Below are 18,491 nucleotides of genomic sequence, written 5' to 3' on the forward strand. Positions count from 1 at the left end.
GGCAGAAAAGGGACAATTGGGTGGGGGAGAAGTATCTTAAAATAAGAATTGTAGGGATTGCCCTGGTGGTCCAGTGCTGAGACTCCATGCTCCCAATGCAGGGGACCAGGTTCCACCCCTGGCCAGGGAACTAGGTCTCACATGTGGCAACTAAGAGTTCGTCTGCTGAAACTAAAGATCCCGTGTGCTGCAACTAAGACCTGAGAAGCCAAAATAAATTTTTAAATAATTTTTTTTTTTAAGGTAAGAATTGTAGCAGAAGAAAGGAGGGACCACAGAGATTAAAATGCTTTGCCTCTGAAGCAGTGGGGGTGCTGTAGTGGGGTTCAGTCATGCTATGCAGTGGGAAACCTTTAGTAACATATACTCCAAAATTCACTCTTGTGTGTATAATCTAACTCCTACACCATAGACTTAAAGGACTTATGTTTCAGAATAGAGATTAGGGTCATTTGGTTCACTTAACACGGACGAGTTCTCCCACTCGTCACAAATCCACTGCAGAGTATGAAAATAGAGCTCCACTTCAGATTACTTTTTTGGATCCACAGATGAATCTCCAATGACCGGTTTGAATGTTGTTCCTGGTGCCATTTCCTGAAGAGTTGATACAGCTGCCTAAGGAGGGGGAGAAAAAGACACAAATCTATCAACCAATGGACAGGAGTTGAAGATGCTTTTACTTACAAGGGATCTTTCCAAGAACTAGTGTCAAAATTCTCTCCTGGGGCTATAAGTAAACATATGTACTGATAAACATAGTATCTTTCTCAAAAGTATCTGTTCTGCATACTTCAAGGTAAAATTGTTTCTCTGAAGTTACAGACTATTACCTTTTTGTCCGGTGCCATGGTAAAATTTTAACAATTAGAATTTCTGTTTGATGACTCAACTGGATTATCAATTAAAAATCTGCCTTAATCTGTGGGAATCAGAAACACTATATAGAATTTGTATTGTAAGCCAGCATAGCTAAGGTAGTGCAATTATTTCTGTCTTTAGGATTTTGATGATAATTTATAAACATAAACATCAATCAGAACAATATATGGATATTGTGAAAAGAAATTTTATTATTGAGCTCAATTTAAATATATACTTGTTGGGAATTGCCTGGCGGTCCTGTGGTTAGGACTCAGCACTTTCAGTGCCAAGGGCCTGGGTTTCAATCCCTGGTCAGGGAACCAAGATCCCAAAATAAATACTTATAAAGAACTTAAAGTAGAAAACTGATGAAGCCCAAGGTGAAGGATTTGATCTTTTCTGCTGTCATCTAAGTTAGTTTCCTTATAGTCTAGTCCCAGCTGAGTATATGACATTTAGTTGAGGTCATTGAGGACAGCCATCTAAATGCTGGAATATTGTGATATAATCTAAAAAAATTATATTAGCTATTGCTAAGTACCTCAGTTGTGTCCAACTCTGTGACCCTAATGGACTGTAGCCCACTAGGCTCTTCTGTCTATGGGATTCTCCAGGCAAGAACAGTGGAGTGGGTTGCCATGCCATCCTCCAGGGGATCTTCCTGACCCAGGGATTGAACCCAAGTCTCTTAAGTCTCCGTCCTTGGCAAGTGGGTTCTTTACCACTAGCATTACCTGGGAAACCCTAAAGGGGACACTCTGGCTACATAACAGGAGGCAATCTTTCTCCTTTCTGAACCAGAGTCCTTTGTCAGTCCCCACTTCCTATAGCAGGAATGAAAAGGAACTGGAGTTCAGAGTCATGTACCAAACTGGTGTGGGGTTTTGGTACCACTTGACAGGTGTACCTCTGAGTCATGTCTGCCACATGGCAAGTCACCTCTGAGTAGGCCATGCATGGAGAGGGTTGGCTGTGTATATTATATTCTGCTAGATCACTGTACCAATTTTCAGGAAGAAATCAGATTTCAGTACTGATACTGCTGACTTTCCACTAACAAAAGGACTTACGTGTCTAATGAAGATATTTGATGAATTAATAAGCATAGTTTTTCATTTTAAAATCTATAGACTAGCTGTTGGTATTTTTTAAATTCCCCAAGGAAGGTTTCACTTATTTGTTTAATAAACTGTATATTAGACCTGGGGAGAGGGGTGGAGCATTAGGGCCAGAAAATGAATTCTTATTCTCAATTTCAAACAGCAAAAGAAATTCTCAGTAAAACTTTTAACAGTTCACTCAATACCTAATAATATATATATATATAAAATATATTTAATATCATTAGTCTCCTTTTAGGTATGAGAGAGGGAGCAGATGACAACCTTAGGGATACAATGAAAGTTGGGTTCAAGAATCACAGATGTATATAATTCTTAGAAATAAACTATAGTAACTTTACATTTTGACGTGGCCCCTTTCACATTGATATTTCAAATATCAGTGTCAAGAGAGCCCCATCAGAAAGACAGCATAAAGGGACTTCCCTGGCGGTCCAGTGGTTAAGACCATGTGATCCCAAAGCAGGGGGCTCAGTTTCAATCCCTAGTCAGAGAACTAAGATGCTGCATGCCACATGTAATGGCCAAAAACCAAACAAGCAAAAAATGGAAGAAAGAAAGGGATTGCATTCACTTGTCTCAAATGTTCCGTGATGTTCCTTAAGCCACCTCAAAACACACAGGGTTGTTCTCAGAGAGAACAAGTAGACCAAACAAATGAACTGCTGCCATTGGTGAAAGAAGCTGAGAAGCATTCCCTCATTATTGACCCCTGAGGCTGGGCTGGGACAGGTGAGGTGTCTGGAGCTCCACACACAAGCGGGTGCTCACTCTGGGAGAGCTCCAGTGCCCACAACCAACAGTGAGACCAAGGGTCACCTCACTCCCCTCCAAATGCTGGAAACCACCGAAAAAGACAACTGTGAAGCCAAATCCCTGGCAGCTTCTCTCAACACCCATCACTTCCAAACACACACTCTCTGACCTTGGTGAGAAGCACACAACAGTCTCATACAGCCAAGTCCTGAACGACACAGTCCACCTCACCAATGGCATCCCAATAAACATGAACATTTGATTCTAATTCAGACTCTCATACAAAACTGAAAAAAATGATAGCAGATGGGATAAATACATGCTTCAGTTCAGTTCAGTCGCTCGGTCGTGTCCGACTCTTCTCGACCCCACGAATTGCAGCACGCCAGGCCTCCCTGTCCATCACCAATTCCCAGAGTTCACTCAGACTCACGTCCATCGAGTCAGTGATGCCATCCAGCTATCTCATCCTCTGTCGTCCCCTTCTCCTCCTGCCCCCAATCCCTCCCAGCATCAGAGTCTTTTCCAATGAGTCAACTCTTCGCATGAGGTGGCCAAAGTACTGGAGTTTCAGCTTCAGCATCAGTCCTTCCAAAGAAATCCCAGGGCAGATCCCCTTCAGAATGGACTGGTTGGATCTCTTACAGTCCAAGGGACTCTCAAGAGTCTTCTCCAACACCACAGTTCAAAAGCATCAATTCTTCAGCGCTCAGCCTTCTTCACAGTCCAACTCTCACATCCATACATGACCACAGGAATTCTGCCCCTTGAAAACTAGCATATTTGTGTGATTTAAAAACCATTTGTGCGCTTAACACTTAGGGTAAATCAAGAGAAAATGTACCCTTGTGAAGCCAGGAAGTAGATAATTTATATTGTTGCAATGTTCGAAAGGGAGTCTACCTGTGATAAATCATTTCACCAAAAAAGTCTAAATAAAAGTCAGTAAGGGGGCACTCTCCATCCCCCTTCTGATGTCTATGTCAGAACCTTTCTCTGTCCCTTTTCACTTTAATAAAACTCTGCTACACACACAAACACACACACACACACAAAGTCAATGAATAAAACCACTTGTTTTCATCAAAGTACTTTAAATTCCCAACTTGTGACTATAAACATAGCAGTGCTGACACCATTTGGACTTTGAAATGTTTTCTAAAAGATTATTTCTGCTCAGGCTGGGATTCCAGGGTGATAATATCTGCTATGCCTGTCCTTCACAACAATGAAACTACAAGCGACCTGGATTTCTAGTTATTCTTGAAAGGTTAAAAAAAGAGAGACACAGCAGCATGGCCAACTAAAACTAAAGAGACACTTCTATTATTTAGAACTGTAACCAGATATACAAGAGAGGGAAATGCAGGGGAAAATATGGCCAGAGGAGAAAGACTGACAAACCAGCTTTCAGCTTTTTCTACTTACGGGGAGTCTGAGCAGTGTCTTCGGAGAAACAAGGATGAGGGGCTTCCTGAAGTTCCGAATCATCTGTCTCCGGAGCAGGTGGAAGTACTGGGCGGGCGTGGTGGGGTGAGCCACGCACATGTTCACAGTGTCCCCATCCACACCCTCCTCTGTGCTGTCACACATCTGGGAGGGAAGTGAGAGGAAGGAGCCGACAGTCAAGTCAGCTCACTCCATCCCAAGGGCACAGGCTATGCTAAGGAAAACCAGGCATCTCCACGAGATGGAGAGGAGATGTGTCTCTTCCTCACAGAAGAAGACCAGAAGGTAAATGTATGACCCATGAAGAATTCACCAGGAGAGGCCTGATGGCTCCCATCTGCCGAGTCTGTGTGTTCTAACGTGGTTCTTTCCAAACACGGTGGGCTGCAAGAAGCATCTTAAGAGGGGGAAATCCCTGATGATCCAGTGGTCAGGACTCAGTGCTTTCACTGTTTAGGGCACAGGTTCAATCCCTGCTTGGGGTACTAATATCCCACAAGCTGTGTGGCATGGCCAAAAATAATTAAAATTTTAAAAAGAAGCATCTGGAAGGGACTTTTTGAAAAATACAGACTTTGATGCCTGTGGAGTGAATATGTTGGAAGGATGCACTGTCTGAATCTCACTCTCCTGATGAAATAAATGCAAGGATAGTTTGTTTTATAGACAAGAATAAAAACAGCTAACAAGGTTGAAATGCTGAGGATGAGGAAGGAACTCTCAGAAGACTCTGCTGGGACAGAAAGTGGAGGCATGTCTTCTAACCCCAGTTAAGAAGCAGTGGAGAGGAATTCCCTGGCAGTTTATCAGTTAGTACTGGGTGCTTTCACTGCTAGGGCCTGGGTTTGATCCCTGGTCAGGTAACTAAGATCCTACAAGCTGGGCTGCATGCCCAAAAACAAAAACAAAACTGATGACTCCCAAATTGTATCTTTTGTGTACTCATTTCCTAAACTTCTTTGAAAAATTACAGTTTTGTATTTCACACTCAATTCTTTTAATTTACTTGCAATTTATTTCTGTAATCTAATTTTTATGAAATTATTTATCTGTCTTTACCAACCAAACAGTTATATGCATTTATCTATCTACTGTTTTATCTACCTATCACCTTTATATATATTTTATCTGCATGCATGCTAAAATAATTACTGATATGCACATACTTAGGGCGATGTGTACTGACATCTTCATTTACTTTCAAATACATGCAAAAATTACATGGATTTACAGATAGAGGAATGACGGATGAATAGATACATGATAAAACATTAAAATAAAACATTAATGGCAGAATGTAGCAAGTGGGCATATGAATATTCTCTGTAAAATTTTTCCATCTTTTCTTTATGCTTGAAATTTTTTATAATAAAATATTAGGAAGTAATATGCATTAAGTGGCATTGGTAATGATTCTTACCAAAAGATAATGGTAATTTCTGGGTTGTTACTTCAAATTTTTAACAGTCATGAATCATTTTATAAAAATACTATCACTTCTTAGATCTCAGCTTGGTCCTAATGCCTGTGTGTGTGCTCAGTCACTCAGTCACATCTGACTCTTTGCAACCCCATGGACTGCAGCCCACCAGGCAGCTCTGTCCATGGGATTTTCCAGGCAAGAATACTGGAGTGGGTTGCCATTTCCTCTACCAGAGGGTCTTCCCAGCTTAGGGACAGAACCTTCATCTCTTGTGGCTCCTGCATTGGCAGGAAGATTCTTTACCACTGAGCCACCTGGGAAGCCCTTGGTCCCTGTATCTCTGTTTATAAAAGGCTCCTTAGATGATTCCAATGATCAGCTTGACTCAGAAGCTACTGATATTTGCTGCATAAGAAGAACTTTCACTGCCATGAAATCATGATACTAACATGCTTGAAGCATTGTATTCCAAGAAACATTGACAGACATTGCATTAGCTCTGTTTCATTCAAATACTACGATGTCTTATTACAGTCCAAGGTTCACATTCAGGAGTGTCTGCAGGAGGCAGTTCTATTTCAGAGCACCTAGGAAGCAGGGAAAACATTCCTTGGAATCTAGAAGGCAGTGGACATACCTGCAAGAAACGCTCTATTCGACAAGATGAGTGCTCCGGTCCAGCCCCGTCGTACCCGTGGGGAAGGAGGACCACAATGCCGCTCTGGAGGAGCCACTTGGCCTCGCCTGTAAAGCAGCGGTGGGCGTGAGAACCTGCAATGCAGGTGCCAGACCACCCTAGGTGACTGGGCAGGAAGACACCTGTTAGTTTGCTGCTGCTGCTGAGTCGCTTCAGTCGTGTCTGACTCTGTGCGACCCCATAGACGGCAGGCCACCAGGCTCCCCCGTCCCTGGGATTCTCCAGGCAAGAACACTGGAGTGGGTTGCCATTTCCTGCTGCTGGACCCCCTCAAAAGCATTTTCAATGCACGTGCTTTCTCCTTAGGAGGAAAATACAGACAAACCTCCAAGATATTGCAGGTTCCAGCCCAGGACTCTGAAGTAAATTGAGTCGCATGAGTTGTTTGGTTTCCCACTGTGTGTAAAATTCATATTTACACTAAACCACAGTCTAGCAAATGTGCAAGAGCACCGTGACTGAAAAAACCACGCACATACCTTAATCAAAAGAAACTTCTTGCTAAAAACTGCTAACCATCATCTGAGCCTTCAGCAATCAGTCTTTTCACAACAGTGACATCAAAGATCACTGATCACAAATCACCATCCCAAATATACTAATAATGCAAAAGTTTAAAATATGGCAAGTACCAAAATGTGACACAGAGACAAGAAGTGAGCAAATGCCATTGGAAAAATGATATAGACAGACTTGCTCAATGCAGATTGCCAGGTAAAAAAAAAAACGTAGTGACTTTCTCTACAGTCCAGTGGTTAACAATCCCCCTTCCAATGCAGAGGACAAGGGTTCAATCCCTGGTCCAGGAAGATTCCACATGCCTCAGGGCAACTAAGCCCATGTGCCACAACTACTGAGCCCTAGAATCCGAGATCCAAAACAAGAGAAGCAGGCTGTTTAGAAGAGTCTCTGGACATGGCAAAGTCCAGTCTCCTCAAGCCTCTTTTCTTCGTCAGGACCACAAAGTTACAGAGAAGCAACCATGAGAAGGGCCTGAGGTGTGCACACAAAATCCATAAGTGGTTCCCCCAGAAAATGGGGGGAGGGTCTCGGGGGAGACTCAGACTTGCACTTAATATACTTGGAATCTCTACAATGAGCGGGCACTGCTTTTGTAAGTGATGATTAAACCTAGTAAGATGCACAACTTCCAACTCTGAGATACTTGTGTGACCCTGGGCTGTGGGGAGCAGCTTTTCAAGACTGTCATTCATTCTAATCACGCTTCCCTGGTGGCTCAGATAGTAGAGTCCACCTGCAATGCAGGAGACCCAGATTCAATCCCTGGGTTGGGAAGATCCCCTGGAGAAGGGAATGGCAAGCCACTCCAGTTTTCTTGCCTGGAGAATCCCATGGACAGAGGAGCCTAGTGGGGTGTCCACGGGGTCACAAGAGTCGGACATGAATGAGCAACTGACACACACATTCATTCTAATCACAAGTCGTCACTGTGTCACCACTGCCTGCTTGTTATTCATGCTGTAGTTACTCAACACACACCAAGAGCAGACCTGAAAATCAGACCTCTTAGGAGTGGGGCAAGTATAGGCACCATTCCCTAGAGCCAAGCACGCTCCCCGGGAGACACAGCCTTTCTGCTCTCAGAGGCTTACGTGCTCTTCCCAACAGCATATTGAACTGTATGACAGCTGCTATGCCCCAGTGGATGACAGGATGGGCCCTCAGGTAGTGGGGCAAGGGACGCTGTGGCCACAGCTATGTCCCCATTCCATACGCTTGTACCCATGCAGCTGGTGTGATGCGTCCACCAGACACCAACCTCCAGAGATGAACGTGTCAAAGATGATCTGGGCGCCATTGAAGAAATCGCCAAACTGAGCCTCCCAGAGGGGCAGCAGGTTAGGGCTCTCAATGCTCATCCCATACTCAAATCCCAGGACGGCCTCTTCCGACAGTGGGCTGTTGCTGACCTAGCGCAATATTCAAAGTTAACTGATATCATATATCAAATCACAAATCAATAAAAGACATTGATTGGGTAGGGGAAATACTAGACATTTCGGTATCTAGATCACCAATCTAGGTAACTGATCAAGATGGGGATTTTAGACTAATTTAAAGAAAATACGAGTTGCGTGTCCTTTAAGTAATTCCCTGGAATCTTGCTTTGGACAAGTGTATTTTTTTAAAATATTGAATATCAGTAAACCCCATGCTCTCAGACAAATTGCTAGAGTAGGGAAAAAAGATGATACGCCACTAATTGTACCTTAAAGGATAATTCAATAAACTTCATGTGCCAGGCACCACTGGAGAAGGCGATGGCACCCCACTCCAGTCCTCTTGCCTGGAAAATCCCATGGACGGAGGAGCCTGGTGGGCTGCCGTCCATGGGGTCGCTAAGAGTCAGACACAACTGAGCGACTTCACTTTGACTTTTCACTTTCATGCACTGGAGAAGAAAATGGCAACCCACTCCAGTGTTCTTGCCTAGAGAATCCCAGGGATGGGGGAGCCTGGTGGGCTGCCGTCTATGGGGTTGCACAGAGTCAGACACGACTGAAGCGACTTAGCAGCAGCCAGGCACCATGCTAGTTGTTAGAGAAACAAAAATGAAAAGACCCAGGCTCTGCTCTTGAATCTAATGAATCTAACTCAGTGACTGGAAATACATGGTAATAGATAAATTCATCAAGCCTGCTAAGTCCTTGGGAATAAAATAAGCTTATGGAAGTCAGGTTTTTTTTTTTAAGTTGTCAAGAAATGTTGGCCTATTATCCACATCTTTGATTTATTTTAATGAATTCAGCAACAAGCAGGTTATAATGTCAATTTTGCATTGACAAAATGAACATCCATTGGACATTTACCTGAATACAGATAAGTACCTGGAGTGAAACAGCTCTAGTCTACTTGCTAGTCTGTTACTTCCATTCCAAGTGGATCAACCTGCACTGTCTATCCATTTAGCATCCCCTTATTTCAAAAAGTACTGAACCCAAAGTTCAGATGTTACCGACATCTATCGCTAAGAAGTCTGTAGCTACGATCATTGACCTGGGTGTTACACTAGATAATGAAATGTCCTACCTCTAGAAACCCCTTTTGATTAGGGTCCATATGGTTCAGGGGGATATAAGTGTCATCTGTCTTCTGGCAAACAACCATTGCGTGCCTCTGGCTAAAAGTTCCACGGCCCACATCTTGGCCACTCAGACGGACATTAAAACCTTAAGCAAGCAAGAAGGGGAAAAGAAAAATCCAGATTCCCATGAATAACCTAAGTGATAATAAGGCCTGATGACCCTGAATTCTTATACACCAGCTCATCCTGAGAATCACTCTTAAGATAATAGATTATCCTTCTTAAAATGTACCTGTCCTATATTCAAAACTCTGTAGTCAAAGTGAATTGTTTAAGAATGAAGAGTCATCATTTGGCCTACAATTACTAGGGAAAATATCTTTCCAATACAGTCATGCCTGAATCCTGTGTTTCCATAGTCTATTTGCTGATGAAGGTTATTAACATGACTTATACTAAGATTAAACAGTGTTTTCAGGTAAGAAGAGTCACCATGTCCGAGAACCTCTCTAGTCAATAAAAATGATACAATGTAGCTGTAACTCAAAACTGCAGGCATCACGAATGAGAGATGTCATACAACGCATCCCCTATCCGCTGTGCAGCTATACAGAGAAGTCGTACCTTCAGCAAGCAATGAGCCCAATGCAAGAGCTTCTGCCGTGGCCCAGTCTAACTTTGTTCCATCCATCACTTTCTCCACTCGAGACTAAAATTGAACGGGAGGGGAAAAGAAACTTTTAAGAGCTCACATCCTGTTTCACACTGAGTTCAAAAAATGTAATGCAACAATGGTTAAGGCTCCAAAACATAGTATTAAATACAACAGGAGGCGCAGAAGGTAACATGAGAGTAATGACAGCAAGTATATGACGTTTGAAAGCAGGCAAAACAAACAGGCACTCAGGTGAGTGGTTAACCTGGCGGATGGATGAGAGGAGGTATCAGGGAGTTGGCTGAGTGGGGAGAGTGGGGGTGTATGGTGTAAGTAATCTTCTTTCTGTCAGACGGTGAGTACACAGATTTTTTTCATGGTCTCTACACCTATAATAGAAACTTACAAACCAAGCTAGTGTTTTAAAAATAATCCAGAGTTCATCATGCCTTCATCCAAGTTCAAGAAAGATGAAGGCCTGTATCTCCTTGCTTTCCCAGTTTTATAGCTGGAAGTTCCATGTTCCAGGAAACCACCAAGTTGCAGGCAAACCAGAGCAGTGTATGTCAATTTATACTTAACACAAGACAATAGGTAAAACCTCAATATGTTTAAGGATCTAAATGTTACTTTTGGGGACTATGTGTATTGATTTTTATTCATTTTATTTAAGCCATCCCCCTACCTACCCAAAATGAAAGTGTCTTCTGCTCACAGCTCAGAAAAACCAAAATGGGCATTTCTGTGTGGCTGAGTTTTTAATAACGGGCATGTAGTAACTGTATATATAATGTATAAGACATGTTTGGGTTTAAAAAAATAATAATAATAAAATAAAATAAAAATTTTTTTTATGTGGACAATTTTTTAGGTCTTTATTGAATTTGTTATAATATTGCTTCTGTTGTTTATATTCTGGTTTTTTGGCAGTGAGATCTGTGGGACCTTAGCTCTCTGACCAGAGAGGGAACCCCCACCCCCTGCATTGGAAGGCAAATTGGACCATGGCACGTTGGACCACCAGGGAAGTCCCTAGACATTATGAATGAATGAATGAATGACTAAGTGAAGGAAAAATAGAAGTTAGAGGTAGACAAAATCTGAGTTAATTGACAGTCTGTACCAAAACTCAGCTAGGATCAGTTTGTAGAAACTAATGACTCACATTAAACATCTGTCAAGTACATTAGCCAACCAACAAGACCAGACCAACGCCAATTCCTTGGCTGTGAGAGATGGACAAAGAATGCCTGGGGGTGTCTGGGCTCCCCACCTGCACATGCATCTTCAGAAGGTGACTGTGTATCTGGAACTCCTCAGGCACCTCCACAGACTTCTTACCAATAAACTGCAGGAGGTCAAGGGGCACACCTGTGTTCCAGGAAGTAATACAAGCTTCCGGCTGAACCAAGCCTTGCCAGTGGGCCTGCAGGCTCGTGGCAGGGGGCCTGTAGTGGGCCGCATGAGTCAAATGGCCATTTAACTTCACATAATAGGAGGCTTTGATTTCCGACACCTCCTCCTGGGTTGTGAGTCCGTTGGCCATAAGGTACTCTGCATACGTATCAGGGATGCTCTTCCGGGCTCTGTCCGAGGAGGAGGGAAACAAAAATCAATCACGTTTGTAAAAATCAAAAAGAGACAGACACAGTTATTATCAAAGGTATTCTGAAGTGTCGTTGTTATAAAAACGTATGCAGGAAATGTTTTGGGACTAGACAGAGGAGGTGCTTGTATTAATACAATTCACACTGAATCGTTCACTTTAAAACGGTCCATTTTAACTTAGTATATAGCATATGGAATACTGCTCAATGTTATGTGGCCGCCTGGATAGGACAGGAGTTTGGGGAAGAATGGATACATATATATGGATGGCTGAGTCCTTTTGCTGTGCACATGAAACTAACAACATTGTTAACTGGCTATACGCCAATATAAAATAAAAAGTTAAAAAAAAATGGTCCATTTAAGGAATTCTGTGTCAGTCCAGCAGCTAAGACTCCATGCTTCCATTGCAGGGGGTATAAGGGAACTAAGGTCCCATATGCCATGCCAAGCAGCCAAAAAAAAAGATCTATTTTATGTCATGTGACTTTCACACCAATAACTTTGTTTTTTAAAGGTAATGGTGTGTAACCACTTGTTCCAGGCAAGCTAGAGAAAACAAGTTTATCTTTATAGGCTTCTGTCTGCAGTCAGGTAGAAATAATGAGTAGAGGAGGTTTTTTTGCTTGTTTGTTTTTTACCAATTGTTAATTCTGGACAGTTATTTATGAGGCTGACCTACATTATCTACTTATTCTGCATTCTTTTACTTAAAAAAGTTTGAACCAAATTTGCCAACACCTGTTTCAGGTTGCTTGAATAAGCCTGTAACTATTCTGCATCTGGATTTTACAAAAATAGAAATAACCATGCTGCTGCTCTGCATTCCCATAATATTTTACATGACAAAGTCTGGTCACATTGACCACTGTAATCCTTAAAAAAAGTGAAAGGTAGACAGGATATATTCTTAAAATTGGGGTCCTGAGTCACATCATTCGGGTGCTAAGTTCAAAGCTAAATGGACGGACTTCCTCAGTGGTTCAGTGGTTGAGAATCCGCCTTCCAATGCAGGGGACATGGGTTCGATCCCTGGTCTAGGAACCAAGATTCAACATGCCACGGGGAAACTAGAGAGCCCTTGTGCTGCAACAAGAAAAGCCTGTGGGTTGCAAGAAAGACCAGTGCAGCCAAAAGAAAAGGAAAAAAGAAAACTGGGTGATTTAAAAAAAAAAAAGCTCAATGGAGAACTCAGATTTGTTCCTCCAAGGGCAGTCTGCTACCTATGACCAGAAAGGCCCATAAAATGTCACCAAGTTTATTCCTCTGCTTTAATTTATGTCTATGAGGAAATCAAGTAGGAAAGAGGGATCTGTTTTACTTTCTAGCATCTAAAAAGGTAAATCTCAAGACCTGGCTCGGAGAAGGCAATGGCACCCCACTCCAGTACTCTTGCCTAGAAAATCCCATGGACGGAGGAGCCTGGTAGGCTGCCGTCCATGGGGTCGCTAACAGTGGGACACGACTGAGCGACTTCACTTTCACTTTTCACTTTCCTGCATTGGAGAAGGAAATGGCAACCCACTCCAGTGTTCTTGCCTGGAGAATCCCAGGGATGGGGGAGCCTGGTGGGCTGCTGTCTATGGGGTCGCACAGAGTCAGACACGACTGAAGCGACTTAGCAGCAGCGGCAGCAAGACCTGGCTGTTCATTCCTCCCACCTGCTAAGTGAGGCTGTTAAGCTTCCCTTTGTCTCTTCACTGAGGAGACATGTAGAGTTGGAAAAACATGGGGAGCTTTCCTGTGACCCGCAGGGTGATCATCCCAGTGTGCCCAGGGCTGTCCCAGTTTGAGCACTGAGACTGTCACGTCCCAGGCACACTGGGAAAGCTGGTCACCTTCCTGAAGTGAGTCTAATACAAATATTAATGTGAGCACTGCAGGGGAGAGGGCACATGATGGCTCAGCCTCGTACCTGATGATCTGGTACATGCCCGGGTTGGTGAAGAAGGGCTCGTCCAGCTCATTGTGGCCCCACTGCCTGTAGCACAACAAGTCAACAATCACATCTTTCCGGAACTGGCGCTGGTATTCGAACGCCAGTTGTGCGGCCCGCACCACTTCCTCTGGGCTGTCTCCATTGACGTGGATGATGGCGCAGCCCACCAGCTTCCCTGAGGCAGAGAAGACAGAAATGAAGCCAGCCAGTCACCCCATGAACCTACCCCCAAATCCTGTTGCCCGCCTGGGGAGACAGCCCACATTGTAGGGGTAGTTTGGCTTGGGTGTTAAGAACCTTCACTTTGGGATTTCCTTGGAAGCCTAGTGGTTAGGATTCTGGGCTTTCACTGCCAAGGCCAGGTTCAATCCCTGGTCAGGGAACTGATATCCTACAAGTCATACAGTGCAACACCTCCCCACCCACCACCACCAAAAAAAAAAAAAAGAACCTTCACTTTGGAGGCCAGCTGGCAAGAGAGAGTTTCAGACCCAGTATTTGTGTCTGTGTGATCCTGGTAAAGTCATGAATTCCAGTCTCCTAATCTGGGACACTGGAATAATGCTCCTATCTCCCAGTGAGGTCCTAAAGCATCAGTGAGTTAATGCATACAAAGTGCTTAACAGCCTGGTACCTAATAACGGATGTGTGTGTGTTATTATCATTATGACTATTATCTTTCCTCCTGACATAAAAGGGTCTTTAAAAGATGTAGCCTAAGGGGAAAAAAAAGGATTTCTTCAAAGAGTTGGTTGAGAATGAATTTTCAAAATCTCTAACTAATCACAAAAAATTCACATAGATAGTCCCAAATGGCAACCAGGCCAGGCTCTGGATGTAAAAACAGTACAGTTCTCACCATCTGACAGTTCTCCCAACTCTATGAAATAGGGAATGAATAATAAGAAGCCCTGTGTTTCTTTTAATATTGTCAATTTCCACAGGTTAAAATAGGACGCCTTTGCTTCTTCATATCTGATTTCCAACCAGACCCTCTGGCCAGATTTACCGGTTGAACACATCCTTTTTGACTGTGGTCTTGGGTACTCTGAATATCTAAAGACAATTACTCCAGTTGTACTAACTGTGTTGATCTCTGGATTATACCAGATCATTCAACTGGATACATCAGCAATTTGAGATGGGACCCTCTAAGTTCTATTCTTGTCTTATTTCCTGGGATTGAAAGATCACACTCGGACTTTGAAAGGAATATTAACAACACTGTTGGTGACCACTCACCATATCTAATCCCAAAATTAAAATGGGACCAGCAGTGAGGTTCCCTCTTCTGAGTGAACTATAATAGAAGTTTCTCTAGGAATGCCTTATTTGACTCAACATCAGCTCTTCCCTGGGTTACATACCGATGTCACTACAGTATAAGGAAGACCTTCCTCTTTCTGCGGGAGTGGTGTAACCCAGCTGGTTATTGACAATCAAATGGACACTCCCACCAATTCTGAAATGCGGGAGATTAGAGAGCGTAAATGTTTCAGGAACAATCCCTTGACCACAGAAAGAAGCATCACCATGAACCTAGATCATGGGGGAGAGATAAGAAAATGAACGTAAGCGGTGGAGACATTTAGGTTTAGTAACCTACTAGTAACAGCAACAAAAAACAACCATGCTCTCAGCACTCCCTGGTTGCCACATGCCACGTGCATGCTCAGTTGTGTCCGACTCTCTGTGACCCCGTAGACTGTAGCCCACCAGGCTCCTCTGTCCATGGGATTTCCCAGGCAAGAATACTGGAGTATGTCGCCATTTCCTGCTCCAGGGGATCTTCCTGACCCAGGGATTGAACCTGCATCTGCTATGTCTCCTGCATTGGCCGGCAGATCCTTTACCACTGAGCCACCAGGGAAGCCCTGTCCCTGTACCTCTGTTTATAAAAAGCTGCTCCCTCCCCTCCTAAAAGTCTGCTCATTATAGAAGTTCCTAAAGCAGCTCTCAATGATGCTGAATCAGCCCTTTCCCTCTTGCAGCTAAGACCAGCTGACCTATTCCTTCCACCCTACATCATCACCTGTACCCCTGGCCTCTTGCATCCCCATCAACATGGTAGTGTGCACAGCAGCACCAGAGAAGGTAGGGTGATGGGAGACGCAGGAGAATCAGCTCTAGGAAAGCAGTCATGAAAGTGGCCTGCAAGATGCAAGGAACAAAATAACTTCGAACCCTCACTCTTCCCCAGTCAGATTTCCCCCAAAATGAGAGGGTGTCGCTCACATCACCTCCTCCCCGCTAGGTGTGTTGGACACCACTGTGAACATAAAAGAGAATGATTGACAGCAAAGACGGGGGGTGGGGGGCGAGGAGCATATCATACACAAATGAAAGGAGGCTTTGAGGAAAGGGCAAAATACTGTTTTAAGAGAATCTCTGAAACGTGCTCTTCTTCCAAAACTTTCGAAATCTACTAGATCATGATAGCACAAGACCTGACAAGGTCCTACTGTAGAGCACAGGGAACTATATTCAACATCCTGTAATAAACCAGAATGGAAAAGAATTTTTAAAAGAATGTATATATATGTGTATAAATAACTCACTTTGCTATATTGCAGAAATTAACACAATACTGTAAATCAACTACACTTCAATAAAGAACTTAAAAAAAAACTGGGAAATGGAAGGTGATAGAAAGGGGAGTCAATTTTTTTTGGAAAAGTTGAAAGCAAATAATGGGGGAATTGTAGATCCTAGGGGAAAGTATGGGTGCCACTGACTTCATGCTATATAGAAGGCTATTATATCAATAAGGTGTATGTTGTACATATAAAGTTTATGTAATGTTATATAATAAATGTATTTTAATTTAAAAGTTATTAAGTAAAAAAAAAGGGATAATTGGAGAGAATAGCATGGAAACATATACATTACCATATGTAAAATAGATAGCAAGTGAGAATTTACTGTATAAAACAGGGAGCTCAACCCAGTGTTCTCTGACAAGCTAGAGGCGTGGGAGATGGGGCGGGGGGGTTCAGGAGGGAGGGAACATATGTATGTATACCTGTCACTGATTTGTGTTGATGAGTGGGAGAGGTCAATACAATATTGTAGAGCAATTATCCTCCAATAATTGTATTTTGTTCTATATTTCTCAATACTGTAAAATTACAATCTTTGATAATTAAAAAAAAAATAAAGGGAGTTTTGATAAAACAAAAAAGAAAAAAACAAATAAACAAACAAAATGCTCAACAAAAGAATAACATGATCTGAAAAAAAAGGGTAAAATGACCTGATATGGGGAATTACATGGTGGTCCAGTGGTTAGGACTCAGTGCTTTCACTACCGAGGCCTGGGTTCAATCCCTTAGATGGGGAAGCTAAGATCCCAAAAGCCTCTTCGTGTGGCAAAAAAAGTTAATTAATTTGTTCAGTCGCTAAGTCCTGTCCAACTCTTTGTGACCCCATGGACTGCAGCATGCCAGGCTTCCCTGTCCTTCACTATCTCCCCGAGTTTGCTCAAACTCATGTCTATTGAGTTGGTGATGCCATCCAACTGCCTCATCCTCTGTCGTCCCCTTCTCCTCCTGCCCTCAATCTTTCCCAGCATCAGGGTCTTTTCCAATGAGTCAGCTCCTTGCATCACGTGGCCGAAGTACTGGAGTTTCAGCTTCAGCACCAGTCCTTCCAAAGAATATTCAGGGTTGATTTCCTTTAGAAATGACTGGTTTGATCTTGCAGTACATGGGATTCTCAAGAGTCTTCTTCAGCACCACAACTCAAAAGCATCAGTTCTTCGGTGTTCAGCCTTCTTTATGGTCCAACTCTGACATCCATACATGACTACTGGAAAAACCATAGCTTTGACTATACAGAACTTTCTCAGCAAAGTGAAGTCTCTGCTTTTTAATATGCTATCTAGGTTTATCATAGTTTTTCTTCAAGGAGCAAAAGTCTTTTAATTTCGTGACTGCAGTCACTGTCCACATTAATTCTGGAACCCAAGAATATGAAATATGACACTGTTTCCACTTTTTCTCCCATCTATTTGCCATGAAGTGACAGGACCAGATGCCATGATCTTTGTTTTTTTAATGTTGAGTTTTAAGCCAGATTTTTCTCTCTCCTCTTTCATCTTCATCAAGAGGCATTTTAGATCCTCTTCACTTTCTGCCATTAAAGTGGTTACCATCTGCATACTTGAGGTTGTTGATATTTCTCCCAGCAATCTTGATTCCAGCTTGTGAGTTATCCAGTCTGGAATTTTGCACGATGTACTCTGCATATAAGTTAAATATGCAGGGTGACAATATACAATCTTGACATACTCCTTTCCCAATTTTGAACCAGTCCATTGTAATTAATCTGATATGGTAACCACTGTGGCCCTAATTAATAGCAGAAATAAAAGACTTAAATACGTATGAAGAAAGAATCCTTGGAAGGTAACTTTTTTAATGACAGTGAAAATGTCCTTAAAAGAGTAATTTGTATATACAAGTAGAACATTTTAGTTAAGAAAGGAATCCCTGCTTTCCTTGGTGAACTCTCCAGCCCACACCTTCCTCTAGATCAGATCAGATCAGTCGCTCAGTCATATCCAACTCTTTGTGACCCCATGAATCGCAGCACGCCAGGTCTCCCTGTACATCACCAACTCCTGGAGTTCACTCAGACTCACGTCCATCGAGTTAGTGATGCCGTCCAGCCATCTCATCCTCTGTCATCCCCTTCTCCTCCTGCCCCCAATCCCTCCAAGCATCAGAGTCTTTTCCAATGAGTCAACTCTTCACATGAGGTGGCCAAAGTACTGGAGTTTCAGCTTTCGCATCATTCCTTCCAAAGAAATCCCAGGGCTCATCTCCTTCAGAATGGACTGGTTGGATCTCCTTGCAGTCCAAGGGACTCTCAAGAGTCTTCTCCAACACCACAGTTCAAAAGCATCAATTCTTCGGCGCTCAGCCTTCTTCAC

The 18,491-nt window shown here is 42.9% G+C and overlaps 1 protein-coding gene across 2 annotated transcripts in view; it reads right to left on the reverse strand.

The window, feature by feature from the left end:
* The window catches only part of DHTKD1 (dehydrogenase E1 and transketolase domain containing 1), a 48,826-nt gene that overhangs the window by 5,011 nt on the left and 25,324 nt on the right, over positions 1-18,491 (reverse strand). For both annotated transcript variants that reach the window (XM_010854097.1, XM_010854096.1), the window contains 9 exons: positions 14,926-15,097; positions 13,535-13,733; positions 11,285-11,597; positions 9,981-10,065; positions 9,362-9,501; positions 8,091-8,241; positions 6,251-6,357; positions 4,170-4,334; positions 536-618 (listed from right to left, as the gene is read on the reverse strand). In XM_010854097.1, coding sequence (XP_010852399.1) covers positions 536-618; positions 4,170-4,334; positions 6,251-6,357; positions 8,091-8,241; positions 9,362-9,501; positions 9,981-10,065; positions 11,285-11,597; positions 13,535-13,733; positions 14,926-15,097 — 1,415 coding nt within the window. The remainder of the gene's footprint in view (positions 1-535; positions 619-4,169; positions 4,335-6,250; positions 6,358-8,090; positions 8,242-9,361; positions 9,502-9,980; positions 10,066-11,284; positions 11,598-13,534; positions 13,734-14,925; positions 15,098-18,491) is intronic.

The sequence above is a fragment of the Bison bison genome, unplaced genomic scaffold (assembly GCF_000754665.1).
Source record: "Bison bison bison isolate TAMUID 2011002044 unplaced genomic scaffold, Bison_UMD1.0 scf7180017864337, whole genome shotgun sequence".
Lineage (NCBI taxonomy): Eukaryota > Metazoa > Chordata > Mammalia > Artiodactyla > Bovidae > Bison > Bison bison.